The 21,868-nt window shown below is 36.8% G+C and overlaps 1 protein-coding gene, 1 non-coding gene and 1 pseudogene across 2 annotated transcripts in view; 2 read left to right on the top strand and 1 right to left on the bottom strand.

Moving 5' to 3' along the window:
• Nucleotides 1–1,729: 1,729 nt before the first annotated feature.
• On the top strand, nt 1,730–3,843 carry LOC109455395 (small ribosomal subunit protein eS19 pseudogene; annotated as a pseudogene).
• A 5,251-nt stretch (nt 3,844–9,094) lies between these two features.
• Nucleotides 9,095–9,206, top strand: LOC141571940 (U6 spliceosomal RNA). Its single transcript, XR_012496982.1, has one exon. It is a non-coding gene; the product is annotated as a U6 spliceosomal RNA (small nuclear RNA).
• A 767-nt stretch (nt 9,207–9,973) lies between these two features.
• Nucleotides 9,974–21,868, bottom strand: part of PPIL4 (peptidylprolyl isomerase like 4) — a 29,601-nt gene continuing 17,706 nt past the window's right edge. Inside the window, exons 12-13 of the mRNA XM_019746943.3 lie at nt 18,854–19,001; nt 9,974–13,477 (exon numbers count right to left, since the gene is read on the bottom strand). Coding sequence (XP_019602502.1) covers nt 13,226–13,477; nt 18,854–19,001 — 400 coding nt within the window. The 3' untranslated portion in view covers nt 9,974–13,225. The remainder of the gene's footprint in view (nt 13,478–18,853; nt 19,002–21,868) is intronic.

Genomic DNA, 21,868 nt, shown 5'->3' with positions numbered 1-21,868 from the left:
CATATGTAAATGGGGATAACAATCCTACCTACCTCATACGGATATTATGAAAATTAACTTAATTCATGCATATAAAGTGCTTAGGACAGTGCTTGGCTTATGTTAAGTGCTCAACAGTTGGCTATTATTATTATGAGCACACATTTGCACGAAGATAGGATTATTAGAATTCATTATGGCAAAGTCTAACACCTAGGAAACACTGAAAAAATATCAGAGGGCTACAGAGACAAGAAAAGCAACCCTCTTGGTCCTCAAAAGGAATGTGTACGCCCACAACACACTTAGAGAAACAGTTATCATTGCTACAGTGGCTTAGCCAATCATCTAATTGCAGTTGTTATTGGCTTAGCCCAATAATCTAATTTCAAACACTTTTAGTTCATTAAATAAAATCCATGTGTCACTTCCTCTGGGTTCCACCTGAGACGTTATCGTAGACAACTGCAGGGGTCACATCAAAAAAAATTTCAATTTCATTTCACACCGTGCCTGGGCTGAGAACATAAGCACCAAATGAAGACATTTCTGACCCTGAGTGGAGACATGATTGTAAACAAAGAGCTACAGTCACACGGTACATGTTAGACTAAAGCAGGGCTTCTCAACCTCAGCACGGTTGACATTTGGGGCTGGATAATTCTTTGCTGTGGGGACTATCCTGGCCACTGTAGAATGTGCAGCAGCATCACCAGATACCAGTGGCACAAGCCCTGACATTGTCACAACTAAAAATGTTCCCAGACATTGCCAAGTGTCCCCCCTAGGGGCAAAATTGCCCCCGACTGAGAACCACTGTACTAGAGGTTCCATCCAAGAGGAAGCCCCAGCTGCACAAGGCGGAGGAGGCCTTGTGGAGGAAATGATGGCTCGGTTGACTTTGAACGACAGATTGGAGTATTCCCGGAGAGGTCTGGGGCTCTGGGACATTCCCAGTGGAGATATAGGATCAGGGGCACAAGGAATCATGACACGACTCATATGGCTGGGACTCAGGCTCAAGGTACAATAACTCAGCTCGGGAAAAACTTCGAAAGTTTTCTTTTTTTTTTTTCAAATAAGCATTTTCATTTAAAAAAATGCAATTAATTAAATCATTAATTAATATGTTCTTTCACACACAGGCTGTTAAGTTCTTTTAAACAAAATGATTTCTGTTTCTGGGCCATCAAGAAGCTACCAGGTTGGGAAAACTGATTCTCAGAGTACTCGAGACAGGCCCTAATCAGGGGAAGACCTGGCCTCTTAAAGGTTGTCTAATCTTCGCAAGATCTCAGACCCTTTTATCAACCAATGATGAGAAAAGTAATGATTTTCCAGGGCACTCTAGAACTTACTCTATTCTTTCTCTAACTTTGGCTACTGAATGTATTGCCCTACTATTGTGTGATTTGCTAACCCAGAGCTCAAATGCCTTTGGGTTTGGTCCTAGAGACACCTCTACTTGGATAGCGAGATTGTGTCTGTACAACCTCAATAAGTTGGCATTTTGGAAAATCTCCCCAAAGCTGCTGCAACACACAGCTCCCATAGATTGAAGTCGACTCCCATCTTTTCTGGAGTCTAGTTCTCTCACAAAAAGCCGTGAGGGAGATATGAGATGGTCTAACACCCTAACCATTGCTAGAAAGACAGAGTGTGAATCCAGGCACGAGCTCTATGGGAAACAGGGAGAGGCATGTAGGTTGAAGGCAAAGAATGAGTGATGATACATGTGTTAAGATAAAGCACCTACTCCTGGGCTAAAACATTGGATTGTAAGTGGTCACATTTGAACCCTTGTAGTATATTCTATGTCTAGAAACGTGGGCTCTGAGGATCAACTCACTATTCACTCAACAACACCTTTGCTGGCCTCTGGTCATAGTGCTGCAGAGGCTTTTCTTGAACTTTGCATACACCTCACCCCTTGCAGTGAGTCGACTTGTGCCTCCCCTCCCAAAGAAACATTCAAATCCTAACCTCCAATTTCTGTGAATGTGACTTTATTTGGAAAACAGGGTCTTTGCAGATGAAATCAAGTTCAGATGCAGTCATACTGGATTAAGGTGGGCCCTACGTCCAGTGACTAGCGTCTTTACAAGAGAAAGAGGGGAATTTGGATACAGAGACACAGAAGAGCCACAGGGAAGAAAGCCAGGTAAAGAGAAGCAGAGATTGGAGCAATGCCGCTGTCAGGGAACATTACCAGGAGGTAGGAAGAGGCATGGAAGGATCTTTCCTGGAGTTTTCAGAGGGCGCACACCCTGCCAACACTTTGATCTTGGACTTCGAGCCTCCAAAACTGAACACATTTCTGTTGTTTTAAACCATTCATTTTGTGGTCACCTGTAATGGCAGCCATAGGAAACGAATATACCCCTCACCCCCCAAATCACCTTCTCTCAAGAGCTCGTAGTTTGGATAACCATTCCCTGGGCCGAGCACACTCCTACTATACAATGAGAAGACAGGAAGAGGCGCTCTGAAGCGGGTCCTTGTGCCTCGAGGGCCGGTTGGCAGGCCCAGAAGCGCCGTCTGCTCCTGGTACAGCACCGCCTGTGCCTCCACAAGCTGGGGTCGTGCAGCAAGGACATGCAGGACAAACCTGAAGATCCAGCAGATGTGAGGGTGAGGCCCGTCACATTATTTCCCATAAGCATCTGCTAGGGGCATAGGCCACAAAATGGGTATCTTTGGCTGCTTTTCAGAGAATGAGTAGTAGATAATTATCAATGTAATAATGAAACGTAAGTTATGATAACAGTAAACATGCATTACTGCCATATGCTGTGACTGCAGAATTTGAGAGCCGTTTCCCACCAGTGAGGTGCTCTCGTACATGCCAGATGTGCAGAGAAATCACACAAGGTGCCTGCTCTCAGGACGACTCCAGGCTGGCGCTCTGCACACATCCCACGAGCACAGTATAAGGTGTGCGCCGTCCACCAGCCGGTCTCCATTCTAACCCTACACCGTATCAAAGCTCTACTAAAAGCATGTCCATCCGTGACCATTCCAAAGATATCTGAGTTACTTGCCACAACACCAAATGAGAGCTTATGCCATTCCCCTGGCTGGCAGCGCGCAGGCCGCAGGATGCCTGGAGTTACTGTCCAAGACATGAACCAGCAGGATCCCGTCAGAGCTCTGGCAGCCTTCCTCAGAAAGTCCGGGGAGCTGCAAGTCCCCGAATGGGTGGCCACCGTCAGGCTGCCCATGCATAAAGGGCTTGCTCCCTATGAGAACTGGTTCTACACACCAGCTGCCTCCACCGCGTGGCACCTGTACCCGTGGGTCTCAGCTCCATGACCCAGATCTATGGAGGACGTCAGAGAAACGGGGTCATGCCAGGCCACTTCGGCAGCGGCTCCAAGCGTGTGGCCCTCCAGGTCCTCCAAGCCCTGGAGCGGCTGAAAATGATGGAAACGGACCAGGATGGGGGCCGAAAACTGATACCCCAGGGACAGAAAAATCTGGACAGAATCACTGGACAGGTGGCAGCTGCCAACAAGAGACATTAGAACAAATGATGCTGGGTTCATAAATTGCCTCTTTCGTTTAAAAAAACAAATAGTGATTATGTGGCAAAGATGGGGTGACTATGAAAAATTTTTGTTGTGGTGCCCATTCTATGTTCTAGCTCTGCAATTTTCTATTGCCTGGCAAGTTAAATCCACCCTTCTCTCACTCTCTTTCCTAACTTCCTCCTCCCTTTAGGCAGTCCTCTGCTTTAGTCTGACCACGATTGCTCTCCCCTCTGCATCTTGCCTTTATTCTTGATCACAATTTCTGACTCAGAATCCCAAGCTCTCTCCACCTGACCAAACTGCCCTTGGAGGAAACAAAACAAAACAAAACTTTTATTTTTCAGGAACCAGAGGTTAGTGTGGTCTTGTTCTAGATTGACCACAAGGCAGCACTTTTTAAACTTCGCCTTTTATACAAACGCTCTTGCTAGTATGTTGCCATATTTGCAATCCTTTGTGTCTAGAGCTTCCTCGTGTACTGTCCTAGGCAAAATAAACAATAGCAATACAGATTTTTAATTGCACATAAACATCTCTCAAAACCCCTGCCCATCTGCCCATTCAATGCACAAGGAATAGGAGAAGAGGCAAACAAAAAAATTAACCCTAATTAGCAGTCCTGGGTGGGTAAGATATGGTAAGAATAAAGACTGTCCCATTAGCAAGAATAATTGAGATTACTTGCTTTAAAAAAATTAACAATTTTGAAAATTAAGGGGATCTCCATATTCGATCATTTAACAACAGGAAGCATAAGCTTCTCTAAAATTTCCCATCAAAACAGTTTCATAGCAACAGCCACTAAAAGGTAAGTCTTCTGTGATTTCGATTTTACTGTCTATTATGCATTCTTTGTGACTCAGTCTAGATGGGTAAGAAATGTCAAACTTGAGATCAAAATTTTTTATGATGAGTGGAAAACAGATCTGAAATATCTTTCAGTAATTAAAAAGCAACCAATTTATTAAAAGACATTTGTATAAGTCTGAATCTCTTTAAAGTTTATTTTGCTACACATATTTGGATTTTCTCTACTTTGAGCCTTTAACAGTTCTGATCAGTATCTTCCAAAATTCAACTGGTAAGAGAGATCAACTTGAAATTTTATAGCAAATGTAAAACTAGTGAGCAATTTTAGTCTCAACATAACTATTTTTTTTCTTTTTAATAAAAAAAAAATCTGACTACCTACAGCTCACTCAATTTTTAATTTGGTTTTAGCAAAAGTGAGTAGAACATATTACTGGAGCCTGGGTTTAAGAGTTCACCTAAAACCTAGAGAAGCAAAGTAGAAGAAAGAGGAGACACAGTCACTTTACCGGGTGTCAGTAATAGTAACATCGCATAACTGCCCTGTATCTACTCAAGGATACGTGATGGACAGTGATGCGAGGTTATCGCCATTAAAATCACTTTCTAATTAAGGGAACTCAGTGTTTCAATACATGCATCTTTGTTAAAACTTCAGTCTTTTGTACCTATAATATCAGCTTTTGCAATGAAAAAATATCAGCTTTTCCTTGAAATGCTAGTGTTAGAAATTTTTACTACTTTTATTTTTCCCACTGAATCTATTAAAGTCAAGTTTCACATGTCGCTAGGTCATTTCTTCTCACTACTCTTATCACATTCAACCATTTCTCTCTTGCTCATTTATTCTTTCAGGCCACATTTTAGAATCATTTGTATGAAGAATATTTATTTTTTTCTCTATTCAGGGTGATATAATTGTTCTGCAATGTCATTCTAATATGTTCTATTGATGGCTAAGAATTATGTAAAATACTGGAGAGAAGTCTGCTCTCCGCAGTGTGGTGGACTGGACATTCTGAATTGGGGCCATCCTTCATCCTCCCCCTTCCCGTCCCCTGTGAAACAGTCACATGCTAGATAAATTACAGTGGTCATACTTTAAATATACTGATAAGATGGCAAGACAGTGAGGGAAATTCCTCAAGACCCAAAACTGTATTAACAAAATGGTGAGCAAACCACCAGCTCTTCACGTAGAGCTTCAGGACTGAAAACTTCAGGCCACAGCGAGGAGGGATACTGATGAAGACCGGCTTTGGGCCTGAAAGAGAGTTGGGAGACAGAATCTAAGCTCTTCACATAAAGCCAGGAGACTAGCAGGGCTCATCATCAGAGAAAACGGGGCTGGAAAAGAAACATCTGTAGCAGCTCCGCAATGATGGAAACAGTTATAAACCTTACAATAGACTTGTTTTCCCTGATGTCCTGTTAACTCTTGCTATGGTCTACAGTACAAAGGGACACTAAGCATATGCATGGAAGCGACACACTAAGAAATCAAAGTGGCCCCAGGCGATAGTATTATCTGGAGCTTGAAAGACAAGTAAATATAAATCCTCTTTGGACAAAAGCATCCTCAATTTAGCTACCTTAGGAGTTTCAAATCATGCTTTCCCAGCGTAAAAACAAAAAAAGAAAATTAAAACACACAAGGAAAGAAGCCATTATGTACAAGAGTTAGAAGCAAAAAAAATTAAAGATTTAAGTTCTCAAGAAATTATGATATTGGAATGGAAAAAAAATAATAACCACATAAGTAAAACAGAGTGGAAATAAATGAGCAAGGACAAGAAATCAAGCATAACCATGCAAATCTGAAAAAGAATCAAGCAGAACTTCTAAAAAATGATTCACTGAAATTTAAAATTTAGTGGCCGGGTTAGATAGTAGATTGGGCTTACACGAAGAAAGAAACGGTGACCTGGAATACAGTGAAGAAACTATTCAGAATGCACCATATGGAAAACATGAGGGTTAAAATACAAAGAACAGAATGAGGAGGCCTAAAATAAAACTTATTGGAGTTGCAAAAGGAAAAAATAGAGTAAGTAGAGGAGAGGCAGTAGTTAAAGAGAAAATGGCACAAAAGTGTCCAGAATAACAAAAAATCTGAAGCCATTAGACATAATACACATTAAGACAAGATATATCATCAAATGATATATGAAGATAAATAAAATAAATCCATACCTAGACACATCATAGTGAAACTCTAGAAAACAAAGACAAAGAAAACCCTTAAAAGCAGCCAGAGGCTTTGCAACAAATGGTGCTACAGCAAGTGGATGTCAATAAGCAAAACAAAAAAAAGGTTCTCACCTCTCACTCAAAAATTAACTCAAAATGGATCACAAACTTAAATGTAAAACTAAAAAACTTACAGATGAATTGTTTCTGTTCAGGATCTAAGTTTCTCTACTGTGGAAATCTAATAAATGTTCAGTTAAAAAAAAACTTACAGAAAAATAGGAGAAAAACCTCAGGATCAAGAAGAAGAATTTCTTATTCTCGACACCAAAAGCACGGTCCATCAAAGGCAAAATTCATACAATGGGCTTTAACAAATTTAAAATCTTTGCTCTGAAAAGACCCCATTAAGAGTATGAAAAGGGAAGCTACACACTGGGGGAAAATATTTACAAACAACATATCCAACAAAGAACTAGTATCGAGAATATACGAGTATAAAGAACTCTCAACACTTGCAAGTAAAAATAATCCAATTAGAAATGGGCCAAGGACATGAAGAGACATTTCACCAAACAGGGTATGAAGATGGCAAAATGAGTACATGACAAGATGTCCAACATCATTATCAATTAGGGCAATGGAAATTAAAAGCACAATGAGATACCACTATACAGCTATCAGAATGGCTGAAACAAAACACAGTGAAAACACCAAATGTTGGCAAAAATGTGGAGAACTTGTAATTCCCTTTATAAAATTCTTGAAATAACAAAATTATAGAAAGGGTGAATAGATGAGTGGCTGCCAAGGGATAGGAGGGCATAGGAGCGGTGGGGAAGTGGGCACGGCTATAAAAGAGCCACAGGAAGCATCCTTGTGAGGATGGGAACGTTCTGCATCTTCACTGTGTTTCCATTGAGACACGGCAAAGGGGGCACAGGATCTGTTTATTTCTTACAATTGCATGCGGATTACAATTACTTCAAAATTAAACATTCAATTAACAAAAACAAAAAAGCAACCAGAAAGAAAAGACACATTACTTCCAAAGGAATGACATTTGGAATGACAATGAACTTCTCCAGGGCAATAAGAAATCAAAGTAATAGAATAACATCTTCTAAGCGTTGAGAGAAAATAACTGTGTTAGAATTGTGTACACAGAAAATCAACTTTAAACTGATTTGGTGAACATGGGCCATTTTTGATAAACAAAAACTAAAGGTTAACCATCAACAGACTGTCATGTCACTAAAGGGGTGTATCAAAGTACATCCATCAGAAAGAAGAAAAACTATTCTAGGTGAAAGGTCTGAGATGCAAGAATGATGAGTAATGAAACTGGTTAACACATGGGTAAATGTAAACAATAACCTACATAAAAACAATAATAACAAAAAGGTCTAATTTGTAAGGTTAAAAATCATAAGCTAAGACTAAAATACTGGAGAATTACAGCACAAAAGCTGGAAGAGGGATGATTTAAACTTAAAGATTTACAAGATCTTCAATTAAAGGAAGGCAAAAATATTAACATGTACACTGTAAGTATGGATGGTAAAATTCAAAGGAATTCCCCCCAAACAAAAATGATGGGGTTGTCACTGTGTGAGGGATATAAATGATAAATGTCTAACTATTACATTGTTTTGTGCACCTGAAACTAATAAAAAAAAAAAAAAAAACGATGGGGGGAAGGATGGAATTTCTTTTTAACGTTTTAAGTTAGAAAGAAAAATGAAGTGGAAAAAAAGCACACACACAAGCACAAAACAAGGAATGAATCCAAGTACATCAGTAAATAATTAGGACTAAACCCAAATTTAAGTTAAAAAATATTCCAGCTATATGTTGTTTCTGAGACACACTAAAACAAGGACTAATATATAAATAAAAAGACAGTAAAAAAAATGTACCAAATATACTGAGTAACTTCACGTCACTATATTAAAAAACTTCAATGAAAATGACAAATTCCCAGAAAAATGCAATAACAAAAATGAGTAAACATTTGAAAGAAACAGAAAAGCTAACATTTCCATAACCACTGAAACCTAATCAATAGTTCAATTTTCTCACAAAAGAAATACAAAGTTCAGACAATTTTAGAGGCAAGCTCTATCTAATTTTCCAGGAACAGATAATTTAAATCTTTTTCTTCTCTTTCAGGAGAACAAAGGGGGGGGGGGGGAATGAGAGAGAGAAAGAGAGAGAGAGAGACCACTTACTAACTTATCTCATAACGTGGACATCAAAATTAGACAAGAGCAATAGAAAAACAGGAAAATTCTAGGCCAACTTCATCACTGCACTAGAAAATTTAGCCAGCTAAAATCAGTAGAAACCATTATTTTATCAACACTGCACTAGAAACTTTAAACAGCCAGCACTAAAAGATCACCACCATCACAAATAAGTGTATACATATTTTTGAAAATAAATTTTTAAATAAGAGAAAAACAATTATTTGCAGATATTGTCCTCATAAAAGACCCCCCCAAAAAAAACCTTAAACAAATTTTAAATATAAGACTTTAGTAAAATGGTTGCATATATGAACAGTAATCAAAAATATAACTTCTGTGCTCACTTCAGCAGCACTTTTACTAAAATTGGAATGATACCCACACAGATGATTAGCACGGCCTCTGCACAAGGATGATATGCAAATTTCATCAACCATAGCAAATTTTATTTTTGCAACGCCTCTGTAAATCTAAAATTATCTCAAAATAAAAAGTTGAAAAAATATAAGTAACTTATGTCAGGAAATAGATTCTATTTACAATAGAACATAAAAGATAAGGAAAGTAGGAGCAAATTTTAAAAAAAGAAGTTCAAAAGATATTTTATAAGGAGCTTAAAGAACTAAATGGAGGGACACGCTATCTTTATGAATAGGAAGATTCAGTATTATGATGTTTTTTTCCACAAAATGATCTACCATTTGAAGGCAAACGCCATTAAAGTCCCAACAGAATTCTTTGGGAAATCTGGCAAGTTGGTTCCAAAATTGCACAGAACAAAGGGCCAAGGCATTCCTAATGAAACAGGTGTGTGTCGGGGGACTTGCTTAAATAAAGACGTTCTATAAAGCTATAGAAATGTAGACATTTGGCATTGGCAGTAGGATACACAGTAAACCAATGGAATAGAGAACCCATGAAACAAAATCCACATATGTATAGTAGAAACTTGTATGCCAGCAGTGGAACTACGGATCAACAAGGAATAAATGAATCATTCGTTAATAGGTTTTGGACAACTGGTTATATATATATTCATGTTAAAAAAGTGAATTTGGATCTGTCTGTCTGTCTGTCTAATCTGTCTGTCTGTCTGTCTGTCTGTCTGTCTATCCACACACACACACACACACACACACACACACACACACACACACATACAATTCAATAAGCATTAAAGATTTAAATGTAAAAACAAAACTTTATGACTTAGAATATAGGAGAATATCTTTATTAAGGATTTCTTAAACAAAATACAAAAGGCTAATAAATTTGACATTAAACTTAGAAATTTCTACCTAAAATATACAGCCTAATTCTAATCAAACATCTAGTCCTAACTTCCAGTTTACAGGAAATAGAAGCCAGAGGACAACATGAAGATACCATTAAATAATTCCAAAATGTGAAACATTCTACAAAACAACTAGCCAGAAATCTTCAAGAAGTCAAAGTCATTAAAAAAAAAAAAAAAAAAAAAAAAAAAAAAAAAAGCAGGACACAAATGGATGGGTAAGAAACTCTTCTAGATTAGGAGAATAAATGGACAGAAACAACATGCAGTGGGTGAACCTTGATTGAATTTGGGTTTAAAAAGAAATAAGCCCCTAAAAATGACATTCAGAGAAATTTGAATATAGATTATGTATTATGTAATATGGTGGGATTATTGTTAATTTTCTTAAGTGTGATAATACTATTGTAGTTAAATAGGTCACTTGCTTTTTAAGAAATACACGGTGAAATATTAAAATATCAAAAGGTAAAATGTCATTGTTTTCAATTTATTTTCAAACTGTTCAACAACAAAATGTTATTAACTGTTAAGTCTGGGTGGAAAGCATATGGATGTTCACGTTTTTGTGTTTCTACCTCTGTATGAAATTTTTCATATTAAAAAGTTGAGGGCATCAAATAGAAAGGGGAATAAATAAGCCACTAATTGAGAGATGTTTGCAACATCTAATATTAACTTTAAAAACTCCTTAAAGAAATCTATAAGAAAAAGACAACATAAAATGGGCAAGAGACATGAAAAAAGCTTTTCACAAAGAGCAATCAGGAATGAATATAATATACATGAAAAGATGCTGAACAGTGTTAGCATTCAGGAAATGCAAATTCAAACAGAGACTTGCACTCTAGCTAAAATGGAGTAACGGGGCAAGACTTACCTTCCCCATCTTAAACAACTAAAAACCTGTACAAAATACAGACAACCAAGTTTTTCAGACATTGGACAACAGCTAGTGCAGGACAGTGGCTCTTAAAAGAAGGAAAACAAACAAGGAAAGTCTTATGACTGCTCGAGCTTACTGCATGGAGCTTCCAGGCTGTACCCCTAGGATAAGGACATGGATCCAGAATGAGCCTGGAAGGCTCCCTGGGCAGAGCACTTAGAGGAGCTAAGATAAAACTTTTAAGGCAGAGTATTGGAAAAAGGAGGGAGATACAGAGGGAGACTACTAGACGTACAAAGGGTTCCCAAGTCTTCAACTGAATACTAATCAGTGTATGTGTGTGAAGAAACTAAAGGTGGGAAAGAACCACCAGAAAAGAACAGGGGGTACAATTTGGAAGTTCATGTAGGGCTCAGAAGAGTTCTAGTTCCCAACAGCCAGAGTGGAGAAGTCTCTTAAGAGACCAGGCATAGGGAAGATCAGTGAGCAGGATATTACCTCAGTTGTGGGCCAATTAGCTCTAACTAAAGGTTGCTCTGGTCCTACCTCATTAAGTTTCAAAGCAAGCTACGAAAGGATCAAACTGCTTCCAAATGACTTAACTATGTCCCAGAAAAAAGCTCAACATATTTAAAAGAATACAAAAACTCCAGCACCCAACAATGTAAAATCCAAAAATTACCATTCAAAGCATTCAAAGAAGGAAATTACAACCCAATGAGGGGGAAAATAAACAACCAATAGAAACACCAGAAATGACAGAGAGAGAACGGTCAAGTACATGAAAATAGCTATTATAAATATACTCCAGATGTTCAAATAATAGAGGAAAGCATGAGCATGTTAAGGAAAGACATGGAGGACATAAAAAAAAGATAAAAATGAAACTTCTAAAGATTAAAAATATCATGTCTGAGGTGAAAAATACACTCAATGGGATTAACAGGAAATTAGATACTTATGGTGAAAAGACTGGTGAACTTGAGGACATAGCAATGGAAACCACCCAATTTGGAATACAAAGAGAAAAAAAGCTTAAAAAACAAAACAAAACTGTGTATCACATGCTGTGAAACAATTCAAGGTGGCTTCACCTACAACTGGAGTCCAGAAAGAAAGAAGGGAGAAGAGGGGAGAGCCAGAAAAAAAATAACTGAAGAAATAATAGCCAAAATTTTTCCAAATTTGATGAAAAACATAAAACCACAGGTAAACAGCCACAGCAGAAGGAAAAGGAAAAAAAACATACCAAGCACACCACAATCAAATTGCTTAAAAATCAAAAAATCTTTTTAAAAAGCAACCAGAGGAAAAAAAGAACACATTAAAGAATAAAGATAATAGCAGTCTTCTCGCTGGAAACCACAACTAGATACTACTTACCATCCATTAGATTGGCAAAATTAAAAAGCCTAAAATTAAGAAGGGTTGGAGATGACGCGAAACCAAGGTTACTCACATAGGGCTGTGAGGGTATAAACTGGTCCAGCTGCTGTAGAACGTAGTCTGGCATTATCTTGTAAAGATGAAGATCTGTATCACATGACCAAGCATTGTCACTCCTAGATCTACAGTATTCATAGCAGCATTGTTTGCAATAGCAAAAACAAAACACACAAATTCCAAATGTCCATCAACAGAATGGATCAACTGTGGTCTATTCAGAAAACTATGTAGCAAAAAAATGAACGACTCTGAAAAAGTACTATGTCAAAAAAAAAGCAGTCATAGAAGTAAACATACATTATACCATTTATATAAAATTCAAAAACATGTAAAACTTAACATTTCCTTTAGGGATACATACATGTGTTGTAAAACTATAACAAGCAAGAGAATAACAAACACAAAACTCATACTAATAATTACTTGAGAAGGAGAGGGCATAAGAGACTTCTAAAATGCAGATAAGGTTCATTTTCTAAGCTGGCTGAGGGGTATACAGATACTTATTATTCTTTATACCTTATATATATACATGTTTGTGTATTTTTATAAGTATGAAATACTTCATTTTCAAAAAGTGGAAAATGTGAAAGACTTAAAAATGAAGGCTATTTATATGTATAACAATAACATTAGTGTAAAAAAGTATACAAAGAAAATGTTCAATTCTTTATTGTCTTTCTGTGCCCTATACGATCAGTATTAATCTAAACGGGCCATAAGCATAGTGTGAAAAAAAAAAAAGCAGAGTCTTTAACTGCTTTGACAAAAATCAGAACTTCTAGTACTCTTAGATGAGAGTAAAATATATTTTAGCTCCTCATGTCTGATTCTTGATCTTTCATCTATACTTAGATTTTTCTTTATCTTTGGATTTCCTAGGACTCCTGCTTCGGTCCCTCTTTCTACTCCTTTCTCTTTCATGGGGACCCGCCTGGTATTTGGGTTTGTGACTGTTACTGTAGTGGCCATCCCTTTCTCGAGATCGGCTACGACTGCGGTTTTGAGGTCGGTCTCTCTTCTCACTTTTTTGTTTCTCCCAACAGCTTTCTTCTTCTTCGTAGTGGCCAAACCCCATTTCTCTGTAGATATCCTGTCAAAGGAATGGAGAGAGAATTACAAATGAATCAGGAAAATCATCGTCAATTAATAAAACTTAGACAAGTCCACCTTTAGAAAGCAATTTTAACAGCTCAAATTTGAACACTCCCACTAATGCCAAAAATCTTGTCAATTATAAAGCAAAACTAATTCAGAAAAAGATTTAACTCTTTTTCTTATTGATCTCATTGCTTTGTATCTACTATTTCAGCTGAACTGAAGGATCAGATCCCAAAACAAGAAATTGAAATCGCCCAACTGAAATTAGAATAAGTCTTTACATCAAAATTGCAATACCTTTTCTCCTGCCTCTTTCCTACTCCCCCAAAATGTAGTTCCATCATTGATATGCAATGAAACTACTAAAATTCCCTTAATAATCCTATAAAGACATCATTTAAATAACATAGCCAGAAGAGGTTGTAGGAAGTCAGTTAAAAAAAAGAACAGATACTGCATACTTTGGTCTGAGTGATTATTTTATAACAGCTCCTCCCCAAATCTTCAAATAAATTTTCCTTGTTTACACTAGGCTAATATGTTTTTATTAAAATCATTACTTACATAATTCTTAAAAATTAGTTTTAAAACACTGGAATAATCCATTGCCACAAAGACAATAAAGTGGGTACATTTAATTTTATTCTTTATATATATATATATATATATATATATATATATAAAATGTTCCTATATAGAAGAAGGCTAATTACAACAATTCTATTTGTTTGTGTTTTACCCCAAATTAAAATGAGTACCTCAGCAAGTAGCTGAAATCTAAAAGACCAGAGGCAATGCTCTTTCAAGAGACAGTTTGTAAAATTCAACTTTCTTAAGATTTCTCAGAGGGAAAATTCGAAGGATTGAATTCCCAAGGGTCCCAACTCTATCACCATAGACATTATTATAACAGGTGTAAAAGACAAGGTTTAAAATCTAGTGATGGATACCCAGGGTTAAAGACCGGGTTTTAAGAAAATGATTCATAATTATTCCATATACTGTCTGGATGACTTACGCCTGACAAGGACATTGCAGCGTGTGAACAGAGATCTAACATGACGCTATATAATCACAGTGTTTGTGAAATACAGCATTATAAACTGATTCATGATTTCCTACACAATCCCAATAGTTCTTATCATTTGATACGAGTCCCAGAATGATAGTTCTTATCATTCGATTTGATAAAAAGGAGTAGGTATTTGGTTTAACCTTTTAAACAATTTTCCAGCAAAACACGGTATCCTTAGATAAAATAATTTTTTGTGCTTCTTTTAACATATACAATAACTATGCACTATTCTGTCTATACACCTAATTTCTGAATTGGTTGAGATAATAAACTTTTAAAACAGAAACTGTTTGCTGATGTGAAAATATAAAATCTTCAGCACATTACTACACACATAGGCACTTAAATGCTGTTTGTGTGGGGAGAGGGGGAGAGAGAGAGAGAGAGAGAGACAGACAGAGACAGAGAGACAGACAGAGAGAGAGAGAGAGAGAGAGAGATTGATTATGCAGTACTTAATTCTTTGAAAAAATTGAGGCAGCTGAAAATCTGAAATGGACTGAAACCGAACAAACTTCTACTTGGAGTAGTTTTCAAAGCTACACAAGCTTTGAAGTTGGGCAGCTCTAGGTTCCAATGGTCTTTGCCAGTAAGGAAATGTGTCAGACAAGAAACACTCTTGAGATTAGACTTATCAGGGAAAGTTTCATGGAGAAGTTAGGACGTGAGATGAGCCCTAAAGAACGAGAGGCTTTGGATTGGCTGTGAGAAGACCTCTTGCTCATGCAAGCAGTGTAAGTGAAAACTGAAAAGCAAGGAAGAATTAGCTGTGTGTGTGAAGGAGGAAAGCTCAGGTGCCTGGGTGAAGCTGTATTAGAGGAGACCTTCTGAGTAGGGCTGGCATGGCGCTAAGGGCTTTGGGAGTACAGTGTCATCCTCATTCTAGAAATAAGGAAACTGAGACTCAAGCGACCCGCGTCGGCTGGAGAGAACTGTTTAAGTGATCAGTAACTTGACATCAAAATTGGAAAGGGGTGATACAGAATAATGAAAAAATAGCACACACCTGAATGAATCAAAATAAACATTCAAGTTCCAGCTCTCCCACTACACCATAAAGGTTCATGGGCCTGTCGGGTCAGGAGCGTCCTTTCTAAGGTGAGGGAAATGAATTAGATGAACTCTAAGTCCTTTCCAGTACAGACTTTAAAAATCCTACCATTTTATACATTTAAGACATAGAACAAGATGATTAAACTAGCATGCAGCTAAAAAGGAAAGGGAAAAAAACCATAAAATGGCCAGTTTAAAGCAACCAACTTACCCTAGCCAACGATTTCATGCAAAGCAGTCAGAAAAGAAGTCTAACTGAAAGCTATCCTTGCTGGGTTTCTGTGACTAAATCAAAGATTTAGTTAAATCTAAATCACTAAAATAACATTAAGGGATTAAAATGAGAGCAAAAAGATTATAAGAATACTAAACACCTATGAAAACCACAAAGGACTGATAACCAGTATGCATACTTCTCTGCCAGGCAACCCACAGCTGAGTACTCATTTCCTGTAACCCTAGTAAAACCCAAACCTCAACAACACAGTAACCACCTTTGGAATTAAGACATGAGGTGGAAAAATTAAATAGAGAAGTTTTCGAATTGAACAGTAACGTTGTCAGTCAATAAAAAACAAAGAACTTGAAGAAATAAGTTAAAACATTCTTAGGAAACTAGGCTCACCAAACAAAATGCCAACAAATAATAATTTGAGCTATACCTGAGAATTACCTCGTATTGAAAATTCCCTTTAATGATTGTATTTTTGAGAATGAAATCAAAATGATAAAAATCTGAATAACAGAAAACAATGGGGCCCACTGAAATCTTAAATATGGATGCTGTTTTATTTGAAAGAAAAAAATAAGATAAAATTAGTATAGCTGATTTATTAAATGGAAGTATAAACTCAAAAAACACTTGCTTTAACTCACAGATACAGAACAGACTGGTGGTTACCAGAGGGAAGGGGGTGGTGGGTGGGCTAAATCAGTGAAGGGGTCAAATGTATGGTGCCAGGTGGAAACTAGACTTTGGGTGGTGAGCACACTCTATATAGGCATCAAATTATAGTGATGTATACCTGAAACTTACTTACTATTATCAACCAACGCTACCTCAATTTGCTTTAATACACTTCTGAGGGGAGAAATAAAGTTAGGAGCTTATTTGGAATTTAACAATTTTATAGTTTGCCAACTGTCTTAAAATTCTCTAAAGAATACTAACAATATCCCCCCAAAATAACACTCAATGCATTTTATTCTGTGCCGAAAGAGAAGGAAGTGTGTACTACTATAAATTTTTAAGTAGTCAAACAACAGAAAGATTCACAAAAAACGGGGGGAATAACACTTAAAATGCAGACACTAATGTGTATCTCAGGCCCAAATTCATTGACGACCTATGTACAAGGGCAGGATGAGGAGCTGTAGCTCAAAGGAACACATGGGGTGGGGGTAAGAATTAAGGATTTTTAGTGGAAAACATACTAACTAAATAGTCATAGAAATATGATACAGCCACCAGTAATCTCCTATCCTACGTTATTATAAAATGCCGGGGTGATGTTGGGCTAAATTAACAGAGTACAGAAATTAACAAGGAGATGTTCCTATCAGATCATAGTTGAGTATTTACTATGGGACAAATTATATTAGAACGACAATAGGATTTAGGAAAGAAAACTGACAGGAATCTTTTCCAGAGAAGAACAGCAGCAGTACAGTTGTTAGGAATACAAGTTTGAATTTAAATTGTGCTTCCACTATTTATTAGCTGTGCAAAACTACGGGCAAGCTGCTTCACCTCCTTTGTTTTGACTTTCTTTGTTGTGAAATGGGGACAGTGGAACCCACCTTACACTGTAAGGACACTGGCGTAGCTATTACTGATTCATGTGTGGATTACTTGACGGATTGACAAAGGTGACCCAATCTTTAGATGGCTAATGGGCTGTGGGAAGAAGAGAGGTTATGCCTTTGCTGGACGACAGCCAGGAGTAGGAAAACATGCTACCTAGGAAACAGGGGGCTAAGAATATATATAAAAGATATACTTGCTGAAACCTTTTTTGAAAATGAAGATTAAAACACTTTATAAAATGGTTCCCTAAGGGGGAAAAGAACAGGTGGAGGGGACGGGGACAGAAGCTCGATTCCCTGTATGTCCCAGTTGGTAAATTTTACTTGGAACCGTGTAAATGATTTTTAAAACTACAAACCAAAAATCATTTGAAAGCGATCCTTATCAATGCAAAGAAATTAATTAAAATGTGAATCCAGTTAATGACATTACTACAGAAACTACTCCAGCTAATCTAAAACAGTCATTTGACTGTAATAGTAAAATAATAATAAGCTAGTGGAGAAACTGATTGCACACACATTTTATTTTTTACTTAATCTAAAATTATGCCTGTGAGATAAGAATAATCTCCATTTCACAGAGGAGGAAACTGTGGCTCAGAAAGTTAAATAACTCGTTAAGGTCACATCAATGACTAACAATGTAGAAATTTAAACCTAGCTTTTCAGACAACAAATCCTTTACTCTGCCAACCATACTACATACACTTCTCCATCTCTGTGTCTCTACTTGACATTCCCACTGTCATGAGTTCCTTCTCACCTTTGTCTACTGAAATCCTCGTCCCCCACCAGGGCTCTGCTCAAATGTCCTCACATGGTAAATCAAAAGCAAGAAGCTGTAATGTCATTTGCTTTTCATATAAACAAGAGCCAAAATGCAGGCTGGGAATGATTTCTTCTCTTTATAATCAATTTTCTTTAAAAAATTTTTACTATCGTTGTCTAGAAAATTTGTTATTCAGGAAAGCTTTTGGGATTATCAAGTGAATTAAGAGAGCTGTTTCTATTTCATATATACAATATGGAAGGGGGAAAAGGTGTTTTACAGGCCCTAAAACCTCAGAGCTGTAAATGTTGTACACAAAACTTGTACATAAAACAATAAATGAGAACTTTTTTAGCATAACCACACTTGTACTTGATGGAAATAAATGAGTATCCACAGGTATGGAAATCACTTGCCTCACAATTGGGAACTATGTGATATATTAAGTTACTTCGAAAACAATGTTTCATCATTTGTGATATATATTCTTGAAATTAAAGTTCATTACCCCAGTGAAACCATTCTAGAACATTTTAGACTTAGAACATACCCATCCCTCTTCCAAACTCTACCCTTACCCCCTAAATTACATCACTAAGATGTAACTGACAAAGGGATAAAACATTTCTTTCTGCATAGCTAAGTCTGGACGTTAGAAGTACCTGATTAGTATTTTTGATTGGCATGTAGTCCTCATCTTCTTTTTCTTCAGAGCAATGACGGGTTTTCTTCTTGTGTTTTTTGCTTGTGTGTGAGTGACTTGATTTTGAGTCTTCTGCCTCCTCATCTAGTATAAGGTCATATTTTGCACTGTACCAGCTAGTTAAGGACAAACATGAGAACTGACACTGCTAATACATCAAAACTTAAGAATCTGGTGAATAAAAGAGGCCATGAGGCTAAAGGTAACTTTAAAGCAAAAAAGCATCTTATAAGCATAGTTTATTTCTAAAACAAAATAACTCCCTTTTTTTTTTTGTCATTACATAGTCAGGAAAAATGGGAGGGACGCTGATTGTATGTAAGCAGTTAACAATTGGTAAGTGGGAAGAAAATATAGAGGGGGTAAAACTATATCCACAAATGAAAACATAAGTACCTAAAAAAATAAGGAAACGTGTCAATAATGAAAAAACTTAAACTTACAAAATGAGGCACACGTTTAACTAGAAAAAATTAAGATAGTAAAAACTCCAATGTCAGAGAAGCTATATAAAAGGTACATTCGTGTGACTCTTCTTTTGAAGTGTAAAATTAGTTCAATCTTATTGGAGGAAATTTAGCAATCCATAACAGTTATCCTGTTTAAATTCAAGTAAGAATCTATAAAAAATTGAAATAACAAGTTAAATGAACAAAGGTATACATAATAGGATTATTTTTAACAACAGAAAATGGGAACAAAAAGCCCAGTAATAAATACACATTTAAATATACTGTAGTACTTCAACACGACATACTGTTATAAAGGAAGTTATTAGCAATGATAAATGAATGCTATGAGAAAACCTGGGAAGGTGTCTATGAAAAATTAAAAGTGAAAAAAGATTGAAGCAAAAACTGTAGATACTATATGGTGATCATAACTTTACAAAACTTTATAAAAGACCAAGGCTTGAAAGGAACAAGGAGAGAGAAAAAATATAATTTGTCTAGATGGTAGAACTATGAGTGAATCTTTTTTTAATTTCACATAAATGTGAAATTAAAACAGATAATGTTTAATTTAGAGATAAGCATTTTCTCTAATACACTATGATGCCTTAGAATAAGAAAATGTGTAACTACTACAACCTCTGATGAAAATAATCTCAAATTCTAAAACAGATTTTGAGGAAGGCTGACAAAGGCTAGAATAGTGGGTTTCGAAAGAAAGCATATGAGGAAGCCCAATATGCAGAGCTACGTGAGTGGCATGTGGAAGCAGAGTAATCGCAGACACACTTCCCTCGGGACCAGGGTTCCATGTCTGTTTTCACGATGCCACAGCCTATGTTCTCCTCAGGATGACTCACTTGTACCTAAGATTAAATAGGAAAACTGCACCTCACTTTTCCTAAGGTGGTAAAGATGGCTAGTCAGCCTGTACCATCCTATTATTACTCTGTTATCTCTAACTTCTGTTCTCCTTTGTACTATGTCACACTGTTTCCAGAGTACTTCTGGATCTTCTCAGATACAAGTTCAAGAGCCCTTGCCTATGATTTCACCTTAGTGTGTTACTTTGTATGCTTCTCCCTCTGCCCAAAATGCTTGAGAGAGGTGTTTTTTAAACTGATCATAATCCATCAATGGGATGCAAGATACATTTAGTGGGTCACAGCCAACATTTTTTAATAACATAGAACAGGCCATAGAGTACATGACACATAATTAAAACACTATGACATTTTTGTTCAATGATGTGTGCATGTGAATGATTACACTTGGGTTGTGCGGGGTCAAGACATAAACTGTTTTCTTAAATGACAGATCGCAGTTAAAGAAAACAGCCCATACCTCAGCCTTCCTCCTCTCCCCCAGGCTCAAGTTGCAGCTTTCATGTCACTTCTTTTAGTGTTCCTTGAGGGTCTTCCCTGACCCTTCTCCTCTATTTAAAATCCCATATCCCACAAATGTACTTCTTTGCAACTGTATAGACATATTTAATTCATCATAATTACTTAATGTCTGTTCTTCCCCCTACTCCAATACTAAAACATACAGTCTATGTGGGCAGGGGCTACATTTCACTGCTAAACTGGATACGTAATAGATGTCACACCACTAAGTATCTACTGATTACATGTCACACCACCAAGACCCTTGTTGTATCTCTTCTTCCTCACTTACCCACTGTCTTCTACTCACCACTATAATGAACACTTCTAGAATGTGTCAAATCTCTCCAAAATCATTTGAATGAAACACATATTTATGATCTCTCTGACCTCTTTTCCCTAATTTCTTCCCTAAGGCTTAGTCTGGCCAAATTAAACTTCCCTCTCCTTCTACTTCTATTTTTTCACCTTGTTATTAGCACCCTTACTTACAGCTTTTGTTTTCTCTCAAGATCCATTAAGTATATCCCTACCATGCCTTTCTAACAGATTTAAGACAACTTATCTGCAGATGAGATTATTATCTGAATCCCCTTTCTTTGCCATAGTAACAAAGGAACATAATACATAATATATAATGTGGAAAAAATATAGATTCATCTTACATATTACAAACACACGTTCTATCCCTCTATTATTGCCTCGCTATAATGAAACATATCAATTAACAAGAACATAAAGACTATCCTACGGGGTCAGATTCATGAATTTCCTTTTTCTTGTTCAGTATTCTGTTTGAGAATAATTAACAGTGGTTTACACCAGGACACGTCTGTTTTCTCCATCAACCTCAAAAGACTAAATGCAGGCACTGTTGAATACTAGCCAAATCTGGTTGTTTAAATTTAAATTAATTAAAATTAGACAAAATTTAAAATTCCGCTCCTCATTCCATTCCACATGCCCAATAGCCACAAGTGGTGCATAGCTACATGGGACAGTGGAGAGAGTACATTTCCATCACTGCAGAAAGTCCTACTGGACATTACTGGGCTAGAGATTTATTCTCTACCATGCCTCGTTTCTTTTCTTCACTCTTAGTAATTTATTATCTTGAATTGAAAACACTGCAATATT

Source organism: Rhinolophus sinicus, chromosome 2 (assembly GCF_057876585.1).
Source record: "Rhinolophus sinicus isolate RSI-liver-muscle chromosome 2, RSI-T2T, whole genome shotgun sequence".
NCBI classification, from domain to species: Eukaryota; Metazoa; Chordata; class Mammalia; order Chiroptera; family Rhinolophidae; genus Rhinolophus; species Rhinolophus sinicus.
This window is presented reverse-complemented; position numbering and strand designations above follow the sequence as displayed.